At 43.2% G+C, this 25281-nt stretch overlaps 1 protein-coding gene across 2 annotated transcripts in view; it reads left to right on the top strand.

Moving 5' to 3' along the window:
• The window catches only part of SPEN (spen family transcriptional repressor), a 71865-nt gene that overhangs the window by 28806 nt on the left and 17778 nt on the right, over positions 1-25281 (top strand). The window contains exons 4-9 of one of the 2 annotated variants that reach the window (XM_026117174.2): positions 16859-17019; positions 19285-19485; positions 20342-20493; positions 23029-23154; positions 23761-23874; positions 25076-25189. In XM_026117174.2, coding sequence (XP_025972959.1) covers positions 16859-17019; positions 19285-19485; positions 20342-20493; positions 23029-23154; positions 23761-23874; positions 25076-25189 — 868 coding nt within the window. The remainder of the gene's footprint in view (positions 1-16858; positions 17020-19284; positions 19486-20341; positions 20494-23028; positions 23155-23760; positions 23875-25075; positions 25190-25281) is intronic. The other variant, XM_026117175.2, reaches the window with a different exon arrangement.

The following is a 25281-nucleotide window of genomic DNA, read 5'->3' as shown; positions in this document are numbered from 1 at the left end:
GCACTGAAAATGCCATGTAGAGATCACCTGAGTATTTTTAATTTCTTTTTCTACAGGACAAAAGGTTACCAATCTTTAATGTTGAGCATGTTCCTATTTGTGTGGGAAAATGAACTGAGCTAGGGAAAAATTACAGAGAGTAGGAAGCCTCCTTTTCAATTACTGTGAAGGCACTAGTAAATCCTGGTTAAGAGTCAGGTGAAACATCTAATCTCTACCTTTTGTTCGCATAAAGCCACGTGCTGCTTTGATGTTTTCTCCGTAAAGAGAAAGGTGAATTACGGAAAGGAAAATTAAAAAATCCAGCTCAAATAGGCTCAGTTTTTTTGTTACCAACTGTCTAGCATTTTCACTTTGTTCTTTCTTATTTCTGTTCATGTCTGTCTGAGCCTGTGCTGCATCTAATCTAAATATAACCTAGACCATCCTCTTAAAAAAATGTTACCCTTGGGAGTATATCAAGTTTCTTGAAATTGAGTACAGGCAGAAAAATTTCAGATAGCTTTAGACGGAGAGGAGATATTTTTGCTCTGGAGAGACGAAAATACAGCGAGCCCTCCCTCCCTTCCTGCCTTTAAAAAAAACCCGTGTAAAAAGACTACCTGCGGATTATGTACACGCATGTTTGTGGTGTGATTTACACAGAATGAGCCCTAAGCCGCCTATGGAAAAATACATGGTATTTTGCCTGGCATCTAAGCTCTCCTTGCAGCTGCGGAGTGAATTTTGTGTTCCCTCCCTTCGGGAGGAAAAGCAGTGAAGGCTTATTAGTCCTTTCACCTTGTGAGGAAGATAAAATATTTCTCCCCTTCTGAAATAACACGAATGTCGAGCGCTGAGAGAAATGTTGACTGAGAGGCTGGGGGAGGGTGCAACGTTGCATTACCTCATCTGTATACTCTTCGTGTCATCTATTAAAAATGTGCCTTGCATAATAGATTGTATCTTGCTCTGAAAATCTGCCGCTTTAGGTTGCCCAATATCCTCCCGTGGCATCGCAGGGCTGTCTCGGCATTGTAATGGTGACAGCGCTGCAGCAGCCCGGTTGCCCTGCGCTGGTTCATTCGGAAAATTGGAAAAATAAAGCGATTTTTTTCGGGGGGGGGGCTCACCCGGTAAATGTCGTGTTTGAAGTGAAGCTCAGCTTTAACGGGTGCGTCTTTAAAGGGGGGGGGGACAGCGTGGGGGGCCGCGGCGACCCCCTCCCGGGCGCGCTTTGAGGAGCGGCCGCCGCCGCCGCCTCAGAGCGGGGCGGGGGGGGGGAGGGGGGGTTGTTTGTGTCTCCAGAACCGGTCTGAACCGGCGTGAGCCGGCTCGGCCTGGCGGCGCGCCGCCTCCGGGGCGGGGCCGCCCGCCGCGCGCCGCCCCTCGCAGCCGCCGGCAGCCCCCGGGCAGCGGCCCGCCGCCCGCTCCAGCGGCTGGAAAACGCCGCCGCTGTCGCCAAAACCCTTAAAAAAACAAAATAATAATAATTTTTTTTTAAAAAAAAAACAACGTTCACTCTTCAGCTTTAGCGCCCGTGCCGCTGTTTGGCTGCCGCGCGAAGATTTTCTCACACCGCGGTTGCTCCGCGAAGCCCCGTTGCCCCGTGCGAGCAGTTGAAGCAAGGTGACGCCGCCGGGCTCTGCACCAGCCTCCGAGGCCGCCTCGATGAGCTCACTCGTTATTTTTGAAGCCTCCCCGGCTGCTCTGACGCTCTGCCCGCTGTATAAATAAACCCTTAATTTCCCCACCGGCCCGAGAGCTGCGGTCAGCAGCGGAGGAGCACGCCGAGCCGTGCGTGGTAGGAGCGTGATACAGGCAATCGCTACAAGGGGCAGCTCTAAGTCTGCCCTGTTGCGTTAACACCACCACTGCAATGATATAAAGCAGCTATATTGCAAAACAAAAAGAAATTACCACACCGTTACCTCCCCTTGACCTCCCCCCTTAAAAAATTTTTATATTATGTATACTAAAACCCTTAAGCACATCGCCGTCAAGTATAGATGTCTTATTTTAAAGGCAGTTTTGTTCGCATGACCAGCCGCTTGGAGAGTGGACATGTCACTGCGATTTATAGACTGTTGTTGCTGCAGTACCCCCAGAAATAGTTGTTAATCGTTGGCTCCGCATGACAAAGACGGCAATTCAACCCCTTCCTAAATCTGCAGAGGTCGGTGTTCACCTAAGGTCATCTGTCAGTCTCCGTAGAGTTTTGTTTCTCGGGCAGCAACTGCTGCTCCTGCTTTTTGAAAATGCATCCGATTTCTTTGCCTCTAAAGGCAGAGAAAGATTTCCCTTTCTGTACAGCTTTTTTTTCCCCCAAGTTGCTTTTGGGTTGGGAATCTTAAAACTGCATCATGTTGGGGGATGGAAGCCAAGGAAGGGGACCCTGGGAAAAAAAAAAAGTCTATTTCTGGCATGACTGTTTAGATTGTCGAAACCCACTTTGTTGCTTTGAGGCCTGTTAAGGAGCTTTAAAAAAAAAAAAAAAAGTCTCCTTGTAATTAGCAGTTCTCTAGATCAGAGGCTTTGCTTAGCAAATCTGAGGTTCAGACCAGGGATCCTGGCAGCTGAGTCTAAACCCTGCATGTGAACTTCGCTTATCCTCAGCTTCCTCCACCGAGAAGGAGGCTGAGGAGGGAGCCGCCGGGCGTCGCGGAGATAACGTTTCGAAGTCACCCGTGGGCAGCCGCTGGTCTGAAGGAGCGGAAACCGGTCCCCGGCGCGGCGTCTTGACCTTCTGCAATTGCAGCCGACCGGCCTCGCCGCGTTTTGGGGAAGTGTGGGAAAAAGCTACGGGGCCTTGTCATCGCGGGAGGTGCCGCAGTAGCGAGTTTCGTGTTGCGCTTTTTCTTCAGCCCCGGCAAGTCCCGGCAGCTTCTCACGGTGCAAAATAATGCTTGGGACTGATTTTCTGGTGGACGTTGGAGCCCGAGGAAGGTCTGGTTTTTGTGGTAGATTGGGTTTGACTTTGGGGTTGCATGTTAGTATTAACAAACAGTCACTTACAATCGCGTTTTTCAGGCTTTGATTTTCTTCCAAGTGTTTTGCTTAATCATCCTGAGTAGACTGAGGGAAGGAAAGAATTAGCCGAGGTCAGGGAAGTTGAAGCTGCCCATGTTCCTTTTCAGAAGTGAGGCTTAGCCTTAAGCGTTCCTAAAGGCAGGAAGAAATCTGCCTCTCGTCCTCTTCCTGCTGGCCTCACAGAGAACAAGGAGAAAGCGAGATCCCATCAGGGGGAAAAAAAAACAAAACAAGACAGGGAAATCACGAAGCAAGATCGGCTCTGCGGTGTTTGCTATCAGCATCCGTGCTGGTAGTCTGGTTTGCCTTTCTTAGAAATACATCTAGGATGTGATTCATCGCTAAAATATAGATTAGAGGGATCATAGTCTCGAAGTGCCTGCTTGTCTCCACTGATGATGAAGACAGCTCAGGTGGAGACACGTACGTTACAGGCACCAAAAGGTAGGTGAGAAGATTCCCACCGTAACGATCTTTGGAATAATGGGCACTTTAATAATTTCTAATGAATATTCACATGAAGGAATGAATGGGGAAAGAGGAAAACTTTACCGAACACTCTCTTAAAACAAGAAAAACAAAAAACAGTTGTTGTGACCAAAGGAAAAATCCCACTTCTGTCTGTGTTTAGTCATATATGCTTCCATTAAAAGGTAGACAGAATGTCCCTTCACATCTTAAAGGTTGAACTTGCAAATTTGGTGATTTAGGGTTGTTCCCAAAGATAATTTTTTGGGGTTCTGCCAAAGGCAGGGATGCAGGTGCTGGAATACTTTCCAAAGGAGAAGGTTTTCTTAAAGAACTTAGGATCAGGAAAACAGCTCTCTGTGAAGCATGTTTGTGAGACCTTGGCATTAAGCTTAAAAACAACATTAGCTAGAACATGCTGTGTTTAAGCTAAGGTAACGTGGCTGTGAACCGATGGCAAATAAACCTCACTGGAGAAAACTGAAAATCGTCTCTCTTTACCCATTTTGTTAGCTGTATAACCGATGTGCTTAATTTGCCCTTAACTTCCACGCATCGAGCATAGTCTGCCTACAACTTTGCAAGTGCTGAAACTACTAATGATGGCATCAAGGTATTAAGCGTGAAAGCTTCTTAGTGAGCGATTAGATATCCCTCTACAGATCATTATGGTCAGCTGGTAATGCCATTTTGAGAAGAGAATGCGGCACATTTACAAGTGGAAAATCACAGTCTTGGAGATAAGTAGAGGGCTTCAAAGTTGTATAAAGGGGAAACAATTTGTACGTGCCAGGACATATTCCTAATTTTTTAAATGTCAGAAGCGTGACTGCCTGTTGTGTTCAAGAGAAGCAAAAGCTGGGTTTCCAGAAGGAAAGAGGGAGACGTGTACTATGTAGATGCCATATTTATAAAAATACGCAGATTATTGAAAACCTCACATATTATTTATGAAGTGCCTAACAAATAAGAGAACAGAATTAGCCCTTTTAATGTGTGTAGCATTAAGGAATAAAGCTTCCTTTATGAATGATTTTGTAGTCTTAAAAGACTCCGGTAACAGAAATGGGGGAGACCAAGTATTACTTCTTCTGATACCTGTTAGATTTCAAAAACCAGACATTGTCCTGCCCCCAGCCACAAGTTTTCTCTCTCCTATTTGGAGAAGCAAAATGTGGAGCTTTCAGGCCTTGCAAATACATCTCTCTGAAAAATGTCTCAAGTTCAGTGAGTAATGGTTGCTTTATTTAACTCAAGGTGATGATTTCAACTAGAAAATGCTTAGAAACCTAGGATGGTAGCAAGAGTACCTTTTGGAGAATCCTTTCTACGAGAAGGAAGTGGTTTTTCAGGGCTACTCGTTATTTCTTCCACAGTTGGTTTGCATTTCCCCAGATGCCCAGAAATCTTCATCATTTTTATACCTGGACAAAAAATATGAAAAAGTCATCAAATATCCTAGAAATAAGGAGAAGAATTAAGGTACCTATCAAGCAGATGCAAGCAATAAGGATATTCGCAGTCTAATCCATTTTCTGTCATCTGTTTGAGAGTACAGAATGCCGAAGGTTTGTGCGATAACGCGTGAAAGAAAGGTTTTGTTCTCCTTTTGAAAGTTAATTCCCAAGAATGAATAGTGCAGAGTCCCCACGGACAAATGGTTCCCGACTTCCTTGACCGAGAGATGCAAAGTGCCCTACTTATCCAGGCTGCTGCAGGTTTGACCTCCTTGTATCATCTGACACCTCGTTTGGTAAGAGGTTGCTGCATGACCTCAAATCCTCAAATTAGGTAAGACTTGTAGTCTCGCTTTGAAGTTAGTCCCTCCCTTAAATGTTTGTTTACTCCTCGCTATGTCCTGTTGTGTGGATTGTCAAAGAAGGGAAGCTATCAGGTTAGTACGAATTTTCTCATCCTCTTTGCTTAGCAAATCTGCACGGGGCTCCGTCTATCCCTCTTTCACAGCCAGGGAATATACTGAAGATGTCCTGCACTGCTCGGTGTTTTACCGCGTAAATGATGGCTTGTAAGTTTTTTATTAGCTTGTTTTGAGGTGGAAGGAAGTGAGGAATTACTTGTTGTTGCAGGAGAGAAGCAAATGCTGTCTCACAATTATTTAAGAAGTAGCTATGCTGAATTGGTTGGTTTTGGTTTTAAATATTTCCTTTCCCTGTAATTTTTAAAAATCATGAAATCTGCGTGGGGGAAAAAAAAAGCTTAATTACCACTGCGTGTGTGGCTTGTGGAATATTTCTTGTGCTACAGTCTAGAGGTTTTCCAGTCCGTTCTACATAAGCGCTAAATCCTGCAGCAAGCACGCAGGTGGGGCTTGCAGGCTTTGCACGTGGCAATTCCTTGGGAAGGCTGAAGGAGGAATCATCGGTCCTGTAATCTCCGGCGTACCAGCCACGTTGCCTCACGCTGCTCCTCCTTATCCAGCCCTGCATAACTTGTACATTTTTTCCTACCCATCTCTACGTCCTCGGCCTTGCTTTAGGCGGTTAATGTGATAGAGCGGTCCTAGGTTTTCCTTGTGAAAGGGAGCAGGATGTACATCTTAGTGGGACGGTCAACAAAAACATCCCTCGCGTGAGCCCTGGCCTCCCAAACCACGTAGAGGTTTAATCCATAAATCATAACAAATACTGCTGAATTAAGTTACAAAAGGTTCTTCTTCCAGACATTGAGAGAGAAACGCAAGGACCTTTCTGTAACAGTGTTTTGGTTTTTTGTATTTTTAAGGCTGGCGTTACTCTGCATTGTTGCTTAACAAATGTAAAGATTTCTACAATTTCCATACCAATCCCATATTTAAGATTTAACAGACTATAATACTTCACCTGTTTTATACAAAGATTGTCACAATTTTTTTTCATGACTTAAATATTAATATTTCCATCAATGTGAAATTTTACTGAAAGTTCTACTTTATTAGTTTTATTTTTATTTGCATGTGGGCATAAAATGAAATAATTCCCAACTATAGTCATAGCATAGAGATCCATCTGTTCTTTGCATTTTTAAATGGCAAATTAATCTTTAATATATAACTCATCAAATGTCCTGTCTTCTATATTGTGTGCCAACTGAGATCACAGAAATGCCGTTATTTGCCATGCCTTCTATTTTAGGCGGTCCTTTACATGAGAATAACAGTTTTGGGAAGGATTTGTGTACCCCACCAGTTGTGTGCATCCTTCAGTTGCTATAATTGGTCAAACCAAGGGTAAAAAGAGCCTCCAAATTTTTTCTTGCCTTGGACTAGTTGGCATTTCTTTAAAAGGCTATATAAGGTGCGAGGCGATAGAAATTTTGTTTCGGAAGCATCCTTGATATACAGGCTTATCTCTAATTGCGATTTAGAAGTAGCGTCGTTTTGTCCGTTTTCTTTTCCATTTCACTGTTTGGACAACAGCAACCATTTTTAGAAGTACTAAGCTTGCACGCAGCGTTATCTGCCATAAATGGAATTTCTATATTAAGCTTTGCCCGTTCCAGATTTTGCTTAAGAGGCATTGTTTATCAGCTGTGTATCTTGGCATGGGCTTTGCTGCAGCTCCCATCTGAGGAACAATTATATTTGTTTATAAGAGAGAATACACGGTTTCGAAATCGCTCCGCATCCTAGCGAACGGGAATGGCAACAAATGGCATTTGGTGGGATGCTAAAACATGATCTTGGCGGCGGAGGCAATGATCTCGCCAGCGTTTTGGCAGGGCAGAGTGCGGGGCTGGGGGGTTGCCGTCCCTGCAGGGAAAGCAGCCCGGGGAGGCAGAAGGTAAGGAGCGGCGGAGGGTGGCGTTTTACAGGGTATCTGTGAGGCCAGATGGTAGACGAATGCGAGTTGTCGGGAAAGTAGGGCATAAACACAGTGCCAGGTTTTTTTTTCAGGCAAGGTGGGATGCTTTTCTGAAACATGTTAAGTGCAAACGCCGAAGACGTAAGCAGAATTAATTCGGCAGGCCTGTTTGCCGCGACCTACCCGCAGTTTTGTGTTAGAAAGCTCTTACATGTACGCAAGGCTGAAATAACCTGGAGGCAAATCAGACCCGTTATTTTTCTGGTTTTAATGCATCTACGAGAAAGGCTTTGCTTTTGAAGAATAATGTTTGGTGCTTCTAGATAGGACAGCGCACTTGGCAACGTCTGTAGAGGTAAGGCTGAATGGTTTGAAAATTGTTTTAAGAGGTGTCGACTTCCAGGAAATCATTTTCTACATATGGAAGATATTTTCTACATACAGAACGTATATTTTATATATAGAACATATATAGAACATATCTTTCTACATATAGAACATATAGATCATCATCACTACATATGCTAGTATACTTGGACAGCGTAGTGGTTGCCTTTTAAACAGCACTAAGAATCCCAGCTTATAGACAGTACTTAGATTATTCTTTTTGGTAAGATGCTCAGTAGATTCTTTCATGAAAGCTGCACGGTTGTCATTTAGGAAACTGCCTTTAAATTTTGCTTTCTTGGTGTTTTGAGAAGGTTCGGTCTTCTGCGAGCCCCAAGATCAAGTTTCTCGACCTGCTCTGCTGGTGATTCATTGAATGACCTTGGGCAAAGCCCTCGGCCTCTTTTACCTTGTTTTTCCATCCACGGTGGCGGGATGTTAAGACATACCTGCCTCGCGAGGGCGTCGAGCTAAAGTGCTTTTTTAAAGATTTCTTGTACTCTGAGGCAGCAGTTGCAAAATATTAACCGTATTATGGTAATTTTAGCCAAAGGTTGAAAGCAATTTTTATTCTAGACTGAATGAGCCACTCTGCAGTAGCAGGTGAGCTTTGCCCTACTGTTTTCTTTTAAAAGTTGCAGTGATCGTAGGCTTAACATTGCTTGCAGCATTGAGTGGGAGCTCTTCTGCAGACAAGTCACCGCGGTGCTTGAAATAATTTGGCTGAAAGCTTTCCCAGTTGGAGGAGGTGGGAGTTGTGCGTGGCTTTAGTAGGGCTACTCACGTGCCAGGTGCTTCCACTGCGAGGCACGGGGGTAGCTATTTTAACAGCAGAGAAGCAGCGAGAAGAATTTAAGAAAAAACCCTCCACGAATATGTCCGTCACTTGTGGATCTTCTCAAATATGGTCAGCTCAGGAGGCAAAGTTAGATAAAAAATCAGCATGGCAAACATTTATGTGAATTAGAAACTCCATAGCGTTGCACAACAAGAAGCTCCGTCGTACCTCTGTCCCCGTGTCGCTTTTAGCTGCGACACACAGATGCTTTGAAGCTGGGGTGTTTCTCAGAGGGGTTCGGTCTTGACCCAAGGCTTCCCGCGATGAAGGGGCTGTCGAAAGAGAGAAGCTCTTTGGGATCTCGCGTTCTCACACCCACCCTTTTTGTTCTGTCTTTGCGCTGGTGGAAATCCAATTGTGGGAAAGCTATGCCAAGGAGCCGGGTTTGTACTTCACCCCGAAGGCCTCGATGACTTTAATCTTTCCCAGCGCCGAGTTGTGTGTGATTGCGGCCATGTGCTGAGAAAGCATTTCCTCCCGCGTGGAGGAGTTTCATTCTTGGAAGTCCCATTGTTTCCAAGAAACAGCCGTATTTTGGAAAGGTCGTGGCTGTGGAGGCCGGCGCTCAGGTACCTTGAGCTGCTCATGACGGACTCTGATGTTAGATACCAACACTGTGAAGTTGACTCTGAAGTTAACAGAGACCCAGCACCGGGAGCAGAGGGCGAGGACAGCGTCTTCTTGGCAGTACTAAGCCGTTGTGGTTGCTGAGTAGGCTGTTTGCTAAATAGATAGGCTTATATGTTTTTCACCAATAAACTTTTCCCAGGTTAGGGTTTTTATGCTTGGCTGTACTTAGTTCACCGTAACAGCCACGCCTGAGGACGGGTACACATGGGTCATGGAACTAGGTAGTAACACTGCCTGGATTGGGCAGAGTCTGTAGCAGCCAGGCATGGAGATATACATATATATGTGTGTATATATATATTTAAAAAAAAAGCAATCATAATTGATGGGGTCTTCAGTCACCGCAAAGAATTGACCCCAAAGCTGCCTTGAAGTTCTCAGAGCATGTGGCTTCAGGGGAAGGATGGTTCTGGGAGCAGAAGACTTTCTGTAGTGGTCGTCTGTCTGTCTTAGCAACTCCATGATTAGTTTCAGCCTGCTGCTTCTCACCAAAGTTCACGTTTGTTAGACATTATAATAAAATAACTAAAAAGAGATATGCACACGGCCTGTCCGTGAAGTTGAAAGGTGATTTTAATAAGCCAGTCATCTGATTTGGGTTGGAAATATGGTAAATATTACTTGGAGACTATATCTTAAAACCTTACTGGCCAGATCCAGAGAAAATGGTGTAAATATACTGTTACTTGGCCAGCTAAAACATACAAAGTAGCCATGTCACTCTCATAGCTGTGTTATTTTCCCACGGCCTTTAAACATGATTTCTTTAGGTTTATAATTCCACCCCGCCGTGAGATTTCTTCAGTCTCCTTTCTGAGCTCGGGAAGACAAAAGAAGGTGAGGGAAAGTGGTTGTCCCGTTTTCGTGTGTTCCTGTGTTGTCTACGGCGGTCTCGGCGCTCCTTTCTTCGTAGCGCTACGCGCTTTTGTTTGTTGTGGGCCGATTTTTTTTATCGTAGCTGCTTGTCATTAAACACTTCTGAAGATGTGTGTGTGTGGGACATTTACAAACCAAAGTTCCTTGGGTGGCAACTTCTCAGCGGCTTGAAACAGTGCCAAGAACGTCACGCAGTCACATCCCGGCATGCTTTTGAACACAAATCCTGCGAGTACTGAGAGGCCAGGGTTATGGGCACGGGGTAATTACACAGAGAGGATATTAGATGTAGTTTGTTCCTTTGCTGACTTCCTCTGCCCTCATACGCTGAACAGCCAGAGCCTGCTTGCGTGCTTGTATTGAAATGTAAAAATTTGTTCTGGAAAGGAAGAAGGTTGAACCTCTTTGTGGTATGCAGATGTGGGCTGAGCCTGCTCAGCTGTGTTAGCATGTAGTCTGAAAAATATGATAACAACTTGTTACCTCTTGATCTGTTAATACGAATAAACTTGAGTCGCTTGACTCGGTTTTCTGCCATCTTTCACTTCGGACGCAGCAACTCCTCCTTTTAGCTAGAGAAAAGACTCTGTTTACATGCACAGATCTTATTTCTGCAGTTTTGAGGAGTGGGTTTTCTTACAAACAGGCTGACACTGACTGGTGTTATTGCAGGGCGCGTCGTGTGTACAAAACTACCACCTGCCCATCAGCTTCGAGTTTAGGTCAGCGTCAGAACAAAGTGAATCAGCTCCAATAAAGAGGTGTTTTAACCCTCCAGCCCAACCTCTCGAGGTTGCAGAAGCCGCGCTTGAAATTTCGTCGTAATTATTTCTGCTTGGAGATATCAAGACAGCCGCGTGGATTATTACAGTAATGCCGGCGACTTGACTTTGCTTTGCTACAGGTTATGCGTTAATGAGCGCACGGTTGGAGATGCTTGAAAAAGGACAGGCCGGCCTTCAACTGGAGTTCAGGGAGTCAAAAACTTGCTCATAAGCCCCACTCCCCGTCTGTCACTGAAATCGTACGTATGGGACTTGCGAACAACAGGGACGTTGGAGCACCAGGGCTTTCCAGCTTTGCAATTTAGCACCTGGTTTGGTCTAGAAGAAGTCCGAGTTACTCACATTTGGGGCACAGAAGAACACAAACTCTATAGTATCTGCTTGCTTTGACTTTTTTAAGGAAAGAGAGTAGTTTGATTTTTGTGGGGATGCAATTCTTGGTACGTGTAGTTCAATGTAGGTTTTTAAATCGCACGTATCTAGAGGATGGGGGAAATTCTAGTTAAGTACGTGTTTTAGATTTGTGTAGTATTCAGTAATGCTACGGAAATAGCAGCCTATAATGTATCTGTCCGTGTATTACTTCAGGATATCATTTTTCATCCAGAGGAGAAGTCAGAGTGCTTTATGAGCTTATCAAGGTTCCTTTAATCTATAACTAGAATGGAATATGACACCTTTTAAATGGGTGTTTTTGTTTCTTTTTTTGACAGCCAGCATCATACTTTTGCTCTATGTTGGTTGGCAATAACCCGGGCTTTTTTTCCAAACGGTATATTTTTGCTTTCAGGATTCTTTGACCAATTTTCTGGCACTGGTTTTCCGGAGTTAGGTCCAAGGACTCTACCTGGCAGTTTGTTTCGGTAGGAACTGCATCAAGAATATTAAAAGGATTTGTGTCTTCTGGGTAGACGTTATCAGCGTACAGTGCTGTCACTAGCTGATGTTTGCAGCTGATATTTTTTGCATACAGATCCTCTGCCGTGACTTAACTCCGATCTGGAAAGGGAAGGAGGAGGAAAAAAAGGTTCCTGTTATTTCCGTTTAGGAATTACTGTACGTTAGCTTTGGATTTCCTGACTTGGGAATCTTCTGCTGACATCGACTGGGTGAGGAACCTGCTGTCTTCTGGGAGCCGTGCTGGGGGAGGTTGTCCTGCATTACTGTCCTCAGTGGATCTTTCCAGGAGATGATCTTTGCTTAGAGATTATTTTGACAGCATATTGAATCATAGCTGATCTAGACAGAGTTCCTGATTTCGATTAATTTTGGCAGGAAAAAAAAAAATAGCATCGCCGAATACTTCTGTAAAAGGATTACAGATCATTTAACAGTTCCCGTTAAACATGTTTTAAAGGGAGCTATTAAAAAGCCATTTTATTAAATTTTTTTTCCCTGTTAAAATCTGGTGTAAAATTGAAAGGGCTTCAAATGGTTTTAGCTTGCTCCTTTGTACCTTGCTCTGACTACCGGGGGCTAGGTTTTTTTTAAAAACCTGGAGTTTGGCGGCTCCTTGGCTGCAGTGTGCGTGACTGCTTCCACCGGCTTCATTTGACGCGAACGGCTCCGGTGTCTCCCGGTTGCCATAATGAGGGTAGTCGCCGGAGTTACAGCTGACTCACGGCTCTGAAATCAATTCGCAGAAATGACAATTGTCCCACATTTTAAAAATTGCAAAAGGCAGAGGCAGGTTGTGCGATCCCTTGATTCAGCACAGCCTGCCATTGACAAAAAGCAGCAGGTATCCTGTTGCATTGACTGGCTTGGAGCCTCTCTTTTATCTCATTTTGCTGGGGAACAAAGAGAACGGCTCGCTTTGTCTTCTTTTCTCAAGTGCTTTCATTTTTTCGTACATAAATAGAGCACAACTGCATCGTTTGTGGAACCAAAGAACGCAATTACTTGAAAATGAGATATTTCTGTGGAAATAAGAACCAGTTAAACAGGCAGCAGGACTTGAAATGTCATCTTCGGGGTTTCAAAAGAGAAAAAAGCGAGTTTTGTACGTTCTGCGAGCTGCAGGATGCCGAGTGCTGAACCCGTTGATGCAGGCGCATCTGGAGTCTCATTTTTGTGAGCTGAATCCCGTTCCTAGGTTCTTACACTTCGATATTGCTGGGACTCTGCCCATATGAATGAAGCTGATGGCTGGATTATTAATAGATTTTATGTTGATTAATAGGAAGTAGATGCAGGGGAGACATTTGGGATGAAGAACACGTGCATCTTATTTACTTTGAAAACACTAGAGAGGTACGTGTAAAGCAAATGAGTATTTTTCAAGGGTTTTTGCAGTGCAAGCAACTTAGAGTATACCTGTGAGAATAGTATTTTATTCCCTCTTCCTTATGAAAGTAAAAATGACCTCCTTTATAACTCAGGGTTTCCATCTGATTTCACTGAAATCATAATCAGTGAAATCATAAACCTTACACTTTACATATTTTGCACTCTAATGCCACAAAAAGAGCTGGAGTGAAACTAATTTTAAAAGTTGTGTGCATATCTGAGCCAGACGACAGGGCGCCTAAGAAATCCTTCCCGGTTAAAGCTTCCAGCTCTTGGTGAATTAGCATACGTGACAAGGAGAATTATGAAAAGCACCTCAAAGGCGAACAAAGCTGTAAGGCGAATATGTTTAAAAAAGCAAATTCCCAGCACAGCCTCCCTTTCCGTGAAGCGTGTGTGTTGTGACAGCTCAGGAGATAGGGTTTTTTTCTGCTTGCTGGCATCCTGCTCCCCTAAGTTTACGTGGATGTTGAAGAGCAGGTTTTCCCGTGTCGGGAAAAGGCTATGTGCCAGGGCGCATTCTGCGTCTGGAAAAAATCAGCCCCTATCTCCTCATTTTTCTAGCAAAAAGAGGGAAATGAAGTTACTAAACCGTTTTCGTTAGGCCGTTTTGCTTGCCTCGAGACCTATTGATTACCCGAAGTATGATCAAGGAGCCCGACGATCAGAGCTATCTGCTACCTTCCTACATTAAAATTTCCTGAGCTCTCTGAGCAGTTGTTTCGCTAAAAGCTTTATGAGCTTCCGCTGTTAAATAGATTTTGTTAGAGGAATTTTTAATAACCTCTTTTCCAAGATTTGGCAAAGGACGGTTGTTTTCAGCATCGCTTACAGGGAAACGAAAAGCTGTATTTTCGTTTTAATATTCTGGGAGCGTATCCTCGTGCAGCTTGCGTGTTTTAGTTTTGGGGTATTTTTAAAACCAGGGTGGTTTAAAAGGCGTTTTGGTTTTCTGTTTGAAACTACGTAGAGTTTAAACTCTCGTTGTCGAATTTAGCGTCTTATCGGGCTGTCGTTTGCACGTGGTTCGTTACGAGGGTGTCACCCAGAGATTAGCTTTTCCCCTAAGGGAAAGCTATGATTTTAATAATACAGTCCATGTTTTAAGCATCCTTATAAAAATGCGAAAAATAGCCCGTTCCTATTTTAAAGCCCTGTTTAAATATAAATCCAGCGCTGCCGTTTACTTCAAAGATATGACCTTAGAAAAGTAGAATATTTAAAATGTTTTAGGAGATAGGCAGTCGATGGTAATACAGAGCACGAAGACCTGAGAAGGTCTTCAAACTACAAGAGTAAAAGGGCGGAGGATTGTCGAAGCCTTAAAATGTATTTCAGGCATCCTCAAAGGGAATGGAAAAACATGAAATACTGCTTTCGGTTTGGAAATTATTTCCATATTCTCCCCCCTCCACTTTCTCTGGCTGTTTGTGTTTTAAAAGACATTTCTCTATTTTGTGCCGATTTATTCCCTAGTGGTAGATGATAACTGGTATTACACCTTCAGATCGCTGAAAGCCTGTTTACGCGAGGCCGCTTTTCTCCTGCTTTTCCGCAAAGGTGGTAGAGAAAAGCTTGACTTCGAGGGCTGGAGGCGGTGAAGCATCACCAGCGGTGAACACTTAGCACTGGCTTCTGGGCGAAACAGGGACAGCGAATTGCAGCCGGCTTCATTTTTAGGAATGAAATAATTTGCTATATTAACGCTCTAGAAGAGGGGACGAAAGTGGGTTGCACAGTTGCAGGTGAGACAAAAATAAAACCAAGCACAAATTTCTAAGAAAAACAAGACTGCACGCCCAGACTTCTCAGCGGTAGGAAATTCGGAGCTGGCAAAGGCAAGGCGTTATACACTGGAAGGGAAAATGTCATTATATGTCATATACGGCGCTTCGTTATAGACGGCCGGCGAGCGCTCAGGAGGCAAAACCTTGAGGGTTATCGCTACGATCGCGGGAAAATCCTGTCTTCTGGCGTGAGGTTTGGATTATGCAGGCCGGCTGCTCCTTGGTGAGCTCGTAGCAGAGCTCCGTGCCGGGGAAGAGGGCAAGAGGAAGGGGCCTGGCTTTCCCTGCTTTCCTGGCGTTGCCATGTTTTCTCCGCTCTCCCAAAGCGACGCCGGCCTTCGTCCTTCGGGGACAGCGGAGGAGGAGGAGGAGAGCGTGCGGGAAAAGCGGGAGCGCGGGAAGAAACTCGATGGCAACCAGACTTAAGGGTCAGTCGGAAAAGGAGGGTGGTAATAAGAGACCGGGAGGAGAGTTTTCTCACGTTTCCTATCGCTGCCGTGTTTTGACTTTTTTCCCCTCGGTTTTTCTGTGGTTTTGCATCCTCCTTGGATCATTTTTCACCATTTTCAGAGATTGCCTTCCCTTCCAGGAGCCCGAGGCAGTTGCCCTGAGGCCAGAACGGTAAAGATTTAAGTGGATAAACATAAAGAGGGAATATAAACAGCCTATAAAATAATTTAAGATACCAAAAAAAAAAGATTAACTTCTGTTTATAGTTTCTTACAAGATAGGGAAAGAAAACAAAACCACTTCACCTGAAAAGCAGCAAATTTCAAAGCGATTGGGTTGTTTTTACACGTGGCAAACCTAATTTGGGCAGAGTTTTTTAGAAAGTTGGTCGTGCAATGGAGAACCTCCAGGGCTGTGTCAGACAAAATTATTTTTAGAAACGGTATAAGCCCTCGTGCCTCAGGGAAGAAATCAGCCGCTCCGAAGAAGATGACGTGTCCCCACTGGGCAAGCTTTAATAACATGATTCTATATTTCTCACTGTTCGGCGAAGCATTTACCAATCTGCACTGTCAAAAGTCAGCGGACTAGGTTGACTCCCCGCGTGATCTAACATGCAGACCCTCTTCTGCTGTAATTGTTGTTTATAAAAGCTGTTGGGTCTAAATGCTTTGCACCCTCAAGTTTGCCGTCGCGACCGAGCTTGCAAACAGCGTTTGCTGATTCATACGCATCTATGTAGGTTATTCTCCAGCAGTCTGCAAAAAACGACTGCAAAAAACCAAAAACTTGCCATTTTCTCTCAAGAAACAGCATCCTTTAGAGCTCTTAGAGGTACAAATCCTTTCTTTTTTTTTTTTTTTAAATAAAAAGATGTATAAGAGGCACAAAGGAGCAGTCCGGAGCCAATTTTCGGATGGACAGCGGCGCCCGCGAGCGCCGTAACTTCGCCTTTTCCATGTGAGATTGCCAAGAGGGCTCGTACGGCCCTGGCAGACCCGGGTACCTGCTCTGTATTTTTCCGGTCTTCCCCCACAACTCCTAAGCTGATAAAACATGGCATTACACTTAATTAAATCTCCTCCGCGGATTTTGTAAGGGAATATTTGTAGGATGATTTTGAGTTCCTGTGTACAGCTGGAACCTGTGGTGGAAACCACGTTTTCTGCATCAGACCAAAGAGAAAGGAAGGTCTTCAAAGTGGTCGAATCCATCTCGTTTCCCTTATTAGCACAGTTTGCTACCGAGAATAGATATTTTGGCTTGCATGTGGTTGGAGAGCTGTGTTACCGTGCCTTGTGTACGGCCGCTGTGATATGGCATGGGGGTGGGCAACCAGTCCTGCAGCGCTTGCTGCCGTTGTTGGTGAACATATTCGATCATTGCTCAGAAGAAAAGGGAACAGATGAGTTAAAAATCCAAGCAGAAAACCCAGCCAAAACTCTTGACGTTTTGTTTTTAATTGAAATGCACCATCCGTCCTCTGGTCACTTGGTGTCTCTTTACACTGACGTGTTGTTTCCTTTACGCCTTTTGTAGCAGCGACTCCAGCAGCAGCTCAAGCGACGAGTCCCCGGCACGGTCAGTTCAGTCAACGGCAGTTCCAGCACCTGCATCCCAGCTGCTTCCATCTCTGGAGAAAGATGAACCCCGCAAAAGTTTTGGGATCAAGGTTCAAAATCTTCCAGTGCGCTCAACAGGTACGTTCCTGTGTGCAAGAGCCTCTTCACGATGCCAGAAATGGGGAAAAAAGGAACAGAAGCAGATTATATGATGAAGTAGTGTTTATTGTACATTTTTGATGCTGAATGTGTGCAGTATTTTGAACCTCTTCAATACTGACAAGGAAAACATGAGTGCAGTTTGAGCCATCTTTTATGAAACTTGATTTCAAGGTAATTGCTGCCATAAAAATGCAATGCAATCATCAGATTGCTTATGAAAAGCATGAAGTTTTGAATGAAGATACCTTTGGGAGACTGCAGAGTTGTTCAGGAGTTTATTGACGCTTTAGGACTCTTCACTGAGTTTGACTTCTGAGTTTCCCAGGTCAGAGGGGGAGTCTTCCTATGGCTGTTACAAGTTTTGCCAGAAGCGTAACTTCCTGCATCCCTGAAAGAAAACCTAAATAACAGGCAAATCCCAGAGGCACTGACTACGGTAAAACTTGCCCAGTGCCTGCCCCTACTGGATCCTATTCCTGTTTTTTTTACAGTGTTACCAAACTTCAGTTGTTCAGGCAGAACTTTTCCACAGTTTTTTTCTGTTTGCTGTCTGCCTCATCATAGTTTTGCACCGATAAAGTTAGAGAGAAATACCTTCTTTTTCTCTAAGTAATACTTGTAGGCATTTTGTTGAGAGACTATCACGTCCATGCTTTGGACACTGGAATTGGCGTTGGGTAGGAGGTTGTTTTCCTGTCTGACAAAGGCCTTTTATTTTGTCCCTGTGGAGGAAAAATGCAGTGCAGATTTGGCTATGTTATGGGGGTTTTAAAAATGCCCTGCTGTTGACTGCAACACGGGGGAGGATGCAAGGATAATTATTAGTCTGATAGAAAAGCAACTGGGAGAAGAAACTTTAGGGCAGCTTTGGGCTTCCAGAGTAGATGTTAGGAGATGATAGCACATCAGGTTTTCCCCCAAAGCCTCGCCTCATCTAGTGCAGTGAATTGGATGGTGCTCTCGGGAGGAGTGGTGAATGATAACACCCTCCGTGACCTGGTTTTGTGTTGGAGAAGCTGAGAGGTGTGTATTAAATGAGGCAGGGGCTTAAGGGATGACAGGATTGCGTCTTGGACACAGCAGTTGAATGCTGCCTCTGAAGACTAGATTCTCGCTCTGCTTCTGCCTCAGTTCCTGTGTGATGGTGGGAAAATTGCTTAATTAGTAACCATCTGTGAGAAATTTTGCAAGTCCCTAGCTTGAGTCCCTTGGCTTGAGCACTCGCAGCTACTGGAGCTGGTGCTTTGAAACAGCAGTGTGGATTACTCAGGGGGGAAAAACCAACAGCATCTCCAATTTTTCACTTAGGGCAGTTTTGACCATTTATTCTCACTGAGCCTCGGTTTCTTTTTTCACGTAGTATGAAAATAATAGGGTTTCTTATCATAATGTTAAGTATCATAAAAGACCCTTAGCATATTCATAATAATATTTGAATAGTGCATGCTAAATAATGCAGGGACCCACTCGCTGAAGAGTACAGTGACTGCTGTTTTCTGTGTTGAATAAGGGAGAGATCCTGTGGAAGAAGGAGCATGGGGTCACTTGGAAAAAAAACTGCAGAATAATTCATATATACAAAGGCACTGGCTGAGTTAAAATACTATTTATTAATGTTTTGAGTAGCGTATGTTGCAGTGTTAATATTCTTTCTACAGACTTTTTTTCCGTAGTATTCCTTGAAATGACACGACACCAGAGTAGGTGCCCACAGATACTAGGCAGATCGTATGATCATGAGTCAGAGTTTGCAAAGTCTGGTGACTCTGCACGCCCAGTTATCTTTCTGAATTGACTGAAACAAATGCTATATAACTTCGATTTTCCATTCCAGGTGCCTCATCCTAGCCTTGCAGAACTGCTCTATGCAGTATCTACTTGTTCATGCTTTCGGTGGTGGGATTATTAATGATTATTTAATTTCTTCTTCATCATCTTGAAGGGGATGTCTCTTAGAAGTAATAACTATACCCTCTCAGCTTTTGTCATGTAAAAGCCTGCACAGGTAGTTTCTTGGTTTTAAAAAACAAGGTAAACAGAAGGGTCACTGGGAAGCTTTTTACATGGGCAAAGTTAACATCCAAAAATAAAAAGCCTGACATTATCACTTCCGTGTACATTGAGGTTCAGGTGAAATTGGGTGAAGACATGTTTCGGAGAGAATATCAGATTTCTTCATGTCTTTTATGGTTCTGTTGTTAGGACATGCATTTTTATACTAACATTTGTTTGTTGACTTAGATACAAGCCTTAAAGATGGACTTTTCCATGAATTCAAGAAATATGGGAAGGTGACGTCGGTGCAGATTCACGGGGCCTCTGAGGAACGGTATGGACTGGTGTTCTTCCGACAACAGGAGGACCAGGAAAAAGCACTAAATGCCTCAAAAGGAAAACTTTTCTTTGGCATGCAAATTGAAGTAACAGCCTGGATAGGACCAGGTAAGGTCCATGCGGTTCTTACGCTTTAACTGGGCACATGACCACACGTTCGCTGACTCTTATAAAAAGGCAGCATAGGAGTGAGAAATGTTAAAACTACCTTGCTGCAGAAACAGAATTTAAACTGGGAAATACGCCAGAATAAATTCCAGAGCAGGAAGAGTGGATGCTCTTAGGTCAAACAGGGAGAGAATTCCAGTCTTAAACCGCAGGATAGGAAACCTGCCATCCTCTCACGCAGTGAGATCCTCCGGCCACCGGAAGAGACTATGTAACCTGCCATATCCCAGTGAAGCAGAAGCCAATAGATGCTGAATCTAGCGTAGCACTGAATGTTCACAGGCTTTTTTTCTGCTTTTAATTACAAGGCCTAAGGATGGCAAAATTCTCGAGGCTTCGGCACTGCCTGGTGAAAACTATAGCATTGAGCTCATGGTTTTAGTTCTCACATTGTACTTCAAGTAATTGTTTAGAAATTGATTTGAGAAAATATTTTTTTTTCCATGTACCATTCCCAAAGTACAGTGAAGCCTTATTTGAATTTTCGATAAGCACTAATATTTGTTAAAAGAAAAATTTCGAGAGAAGCAGAGCTAGAACGCAGCTACCTTTCACCTGAGGTTGCTCAAATTCCTCAGCAGTTAGTTACTGGTGTGAGGTAGAGAGTTGAAATTCTCTGTAAATAAAACCATCGCAAGTATAGTGCTGCTGTATTTTTGTCAAAGGCATTGATTAGTCTAGTTCGATCATATCTGCTAGTCTGAAAGTAGATGCGAAGAAGCAAACAGAAGTGAACCAAACCCACATGAAAAATGCCTCAGTATATTACAGATTCCTTGCTCTCTTTTGCTTCTAGAAACAGAAAGCGAGAATGAATTTCGTCCTTTGGATGAAAGGATAGATGAGTTTCACCCAAAAGCAACAAGAACTCTCTTCATTGGCAACCTGGAGAAAACAACCACCTATCATGACCTTCGCAACATCTTTCAGCGCTTTGGTGGAATAGTGGTATGTGGCTTTTTATTTTTCCTTTTTTCTTTTTTCTTTTTTTTTCTTTTTTTTTTTTTAAAGATATATAGAGGTATTGTTGTCCTTTGCTTCTGTACAGACCTGTAAAATTCTATAAGCACTGGTAAACAAAATGTCGATCACAGATAATTCAGTCTTTCAATTTAGGTATTTTTATATATCTATACACACACACACACACATATATATAATTTTTATATAATATAATTTTTATATAATATGATTTTATATATAATTGCTATATTTTGTATAATACTATGTCATTTATCTTGCTAGAATATACCCAAAAGCTTTTCTCTGCATTTCAAGTGAAATCTTAGGACACTTGTACTGGGGGAATAACTTTGCAGTAGAAGCACACTCTTAGGAGCAATAACAAGAAATGTATTTTCTGTTACCTCCGAATGTTTGCAGAAAAACGTAACTAGTTAGGCTGGTTATAAATACGCTTAGTGCTGTTTTCATGCTTAATCAGCACATGTCAATGAAGTCTAAGCTTCCTGTTGATTTCTGAAACAAAAGGTTTAGTTGCTGCATGTGAAAATAGCCATCAGCTATGACAGTCTGTTCCCTAACAATACAGCAGAATAGGCAGTAAGCAGACGGGTTAGCGATGACACACGCAGGATTTGGGTTTTCAACTGAACTGGCTTATCTGAGCGAGACAGACAGAGCAGCAGTCGTTCCCGCTCTCTTCCTCATGCCACTCTGTGTCGAGTCATACCAATATTGGATTAAGAGTTTTCCAGAAAAGTAAAGTAACTATCCACAGTGAGTTTAATTAATATACTGAGCTTCTGCACTGATAGTTTGTCTTGCATCCTCTCTGCACGATGCTCTTCTAGTAGCTGCGGCCGCTTATGGACATGCGGTCCATGCTTATTCATTCTGTTCTGAAATATTTTTGTGACTGCTGAGGCATCAGTCGTACATACCCAAACCCCCACGTGTACTTCCCCTCAAAAAGGAGTGGGGTGGGGGCATGCTTCCACGCACGACGCAGGCAAATATAAAATTTTCATTTTATCGTGAGATCGTCTGGCAGCTCTTATGCATCCTGCCTCTGCTGTAATCTTGACATCAACACTGATTTATGAATTCACGCAGCGTCTGCGGCTTAAACCCTTCTCCAATGTTATACCAGCTGAGCTGTCCTGATAAAGATGCTTATCGGTAGTAGTGCACTGTCTTGTAAATTGGTTTTTCTGTGAAATAGTGCCAGATTGTCAATGTTATTAATCGGCCAGAATTGAGCAGTGGTGCTGCCTTGCAGAATTTCCATGAAAACTTACAAGCTCAGGTGCAAACGGGACCAGCTTTATGACCTTCTCAGTGGATAATGAGCAGAGTAATGATATTTTATTTGCCTGTCAAAAGAAATTGCTTGCCCAGGGTGAGTGGTCAAGTATAATTTGCCGCGGTTGCAATAGCGCTACTTTAGACACTTGGAAATTTAGTCTTCTGTTAGTATTCCACTTAAATCATTAGGCCAGGGCTATAGAAATGTAATAGTTGTGTAAATCTCCCCCTGTTTACTTCTGTTTTCCTAGATAAAAAGCTTGGGTGAAACCGTACCAAACTGCTGCCTTGTCCCTAAATTTATTAAGCATGAAATTAGCCTGTCCCGAACATTGGAACATTTTTGCTTAAATTAGTGTGCTAGCGTTGGCATGTAGCTCACAAAGGAAGCTTGTGCCGTTTAAACAAATAAAACGAAACGCTCTACCTTCTATTTTCAGCTCGGAATGAATCATAATATCGTGAGTTTGTTCAGAGACTTTCGGTACGTTTGCCAGTGCTAGTGCTAAGCTTGAATGTTAACCAAATGTCAACTCCAGGCTTGCTGTTTTTTTCAATTGATTAAAATCAGGCCTTTTTAGGCGTTAGCAGCTTCCCCGTGACTGCACGCACTTTTGAACGGGCCTGTGGTGTCTTAGCAGCAAATATCAGCAGTGATGGAAGTTCAGGAACTTTTTTGCCTTTGCCGTGTCAGTGCCAGGTCGGTTTGAGAGACGAGTCCGGCATCGCTTTGTGTTTCTAAGAACAGGATGGATGGAGTTTATTTGGAAAAGAAGCCTTGCTTGGCTCTTGGCTCAGAAATGAGGATTGGTTGGGAGCAGGTTGTTGTCTCTTGAGCCTTTGCGCGTGAAAATTCATCTCTGTTTCTCCAATTCTGAGTTGTCTTTTCTTGACATCGTGTTACCAAACCAAAACTACTGTTTGTTGATCAGATCAGGCTTACTTCTGTAGGGTTGAGTTTTCAATCTGTGTTATGAAGAGCTTTCCCGGCATCAGTAAGGATTTGGCTTTACCACTTGAATGAGATACAACAGAAGAGTGAAGTTTTTAGCTATCTACTCATGTTCAAATCCTCTGTGAAGAAAACATTACTTAAACAGTGCTTGCCGCAGCATGGGGCTCTAAAACAAGTCCGTTTAGATCTCGTTTACGTTGCTGCATGTCCTTTTTGGCCTGTTGCTGACTGTCGTTTTGTTTTTTCTTTTTTTTTCCCAGGATATTGACATTAAGAAGGTGAATGGTGTTCCTCAGTACGCATTCCTGCAGTACTGTGATATTGCAAGTGTGTGTAAAGCAATTAAGAAGATGGATGGGGAATATCTCGGAAATAACCGGCTCAAGGTAAAGAAATCCTCCCATGGACCGTATCCTTCTCCTTGCTAATTTTGTTTACGGAGTCATAGACTTTTTTGCATCAGCTTAGACCGTGGAAGAGAGACTTTTTTTTTTCTAATGCGTTATGCTGTAGGTCAGATCAGAGAGTGATGATTTCAACCACCACTGTAATTGGGATTAATCGGCATTTTTGTTGGCTGTCTGAGCAAGGAGGCCAAGGATTGGATAGACTTGGAGACTGACATTCTCCGGCCTGTAAAGGTGGTCCTTGAAGGTCCGCGTCTGGTGAGGCGGCGCTGGGAAGCTCTGTCGGCGCCGATGATAAACGGAGGCTGTCAGTCCCCAAAGCTGTCAATCTGTCACCTTCCAGAAGCGTTCAAATTGTACGCAAAACAAATGTCGCCAAACGTTATGTTTGTTTAAGCATGCAGAATTATTTTTATTAATTGCTATTTGATTTTTGCCTTGCTTGCACCTGCGTGAGATGCTGATTTTAGAAAATCTGTGCAAATGACTAGCTTTCTTGAAATAACTCTTAGTTAGGCGTGCTCTGTTCGGTTAGTTTAACACCTGTGAACTGTACTGATGGAAGTTTTGCCCTTTTGTGTTCAGCTGGGTTTTGGAAAGAGCATGCCTACAAACTGCGTGTGGTTAGATGGTCTTTCTACAAACGTTACGGATCAGTATTTAACTCGACATTTCTGCCGATACGGGCCTGTGGTAAAGGTAGGTGGGAGGCTTTGGTGTATGGTTTGAAGTTGTTACTGTCTTCCTTTCTTTACATCCTGTCCTTTCAACCCCGACTGTCCAGGGCTTTATAGCTCAGATAGAGAAATTCTCTCTGGGGTGTCAATTGGCCTACAGGGATCTGTAGCTTTGCATCCCGTCGATCCAATATGTAGAGTAGTTGCTTCGGGTTTTTTTGAAAACAACTATTTTGAATGAGCCGAGATAACGAATTTTGGAACCCGTTTGTCGCTCTTGTGCAGTACAGTCTCTCCCCAACAAAATTTCTTTAGGATGCTGACACTGTAGGAACAGCAGTCTAATTATGTGGTTATTCTTATGCATGCTAATTACATAATTAGACCTAACTATATTTTTCCTAAGACCCCAAAATGACTTTTAAAAGCAGATCGAATAGTCTCACCACCAAAGGTGCATCAGAGAAAAGAGAAAGTCAAGGGTTGTGCAACATACCCATATTATACGGTGGGGGCACGTTAATTGTACGTGGCCAAGTCCCGCCGTGTGTGTAGGTATTAGAGATTTATGCACATGCTTAAAGCTAAGCATGTGAGTTGTCCTGTGTATTTCTGTTGGACATTGGTGTGCTTAAAGTTAAGCAATGTGTGTAAATCTTTGCAGGATCAGGGTCTTGCCTCCGTAAGGATTTTTGTGGGTTTGTGTTGCAGCTTTGACATTCTTTATTGTAGTCGTTGTTGCCTGAACAATAAGCTTCTGTTGCTAAAGGAAGCTGATATTTGCAAACTGAGCATTTAGCAAGTGACGAGTGGTACTGCAGACTGTGATAATCAAACTGTTTCCATTTTGTGATTAAATGTTCCCTTTACCTTTTTTCCCCCCTAAGACTTATTGGAAATTTTTCCAAAAAAGAAAAAAAAAAGTAAACAAAGAGAAAGTACAAAACTGAGTCACCAAAGAAAAAAAATAAAAGTAAAATACAGAAAAACAAAATAAAGGCATAATATACCTCAAGCCACAATATCCACAATTCAAAGCAGTCCCGTGTCCTTTTATTGTCTCTTCAGTACAATATGCCTCATCAGAAAAGCCTGGAAATTTACCTTGCTAAAATTATTTTCTTACTGGTATCCTCATGACTTAGGATTTTGTTGGGACTGACATTAAGTCCTGTGGATGAGGCTCTTATTTGGTTTTTGTTTTGTTTTTTTGTTTTTTACAGGTGGTGTTTGACCGCTTAAAAGGCATGGCCCTGGTTCTCTACAATGAGATTGAATATGCACAAGCAGCTGTAAAAGAGACCAAGGGGAGGAAAATCGGTGGGAATAAAATTAAGGTGTGCAGAATGACCTCCAAAAAAAGAAACAAATTGTATTTAGGCCTTACCCCTTAAATGCTGGCATTTGCAGACTGCCAGTCGAAAGGAAT

Source organism: Dromaius novaehollandiae, chromosome 24 (genome assembly GCF_036370855.1).
Source record: "Dromaius novaehollandiae isolate bDroNov1 chromosome 24, bDroNov1.hap1, whole genome shotgun sequence".
In the NCBI taxonomy this organism is placed as follows: domain Eukaryota; kingdom Metazoa; phylum Chordata; class Aves; order Casuariiformes; family Dromaiidae; genus Dromaius; species Dromaius novaehollandiae.
Note: the sequence above shows the minus strand (reverse complement) of the source record. Positions and strands in the feature narration are given on the sequence as shown.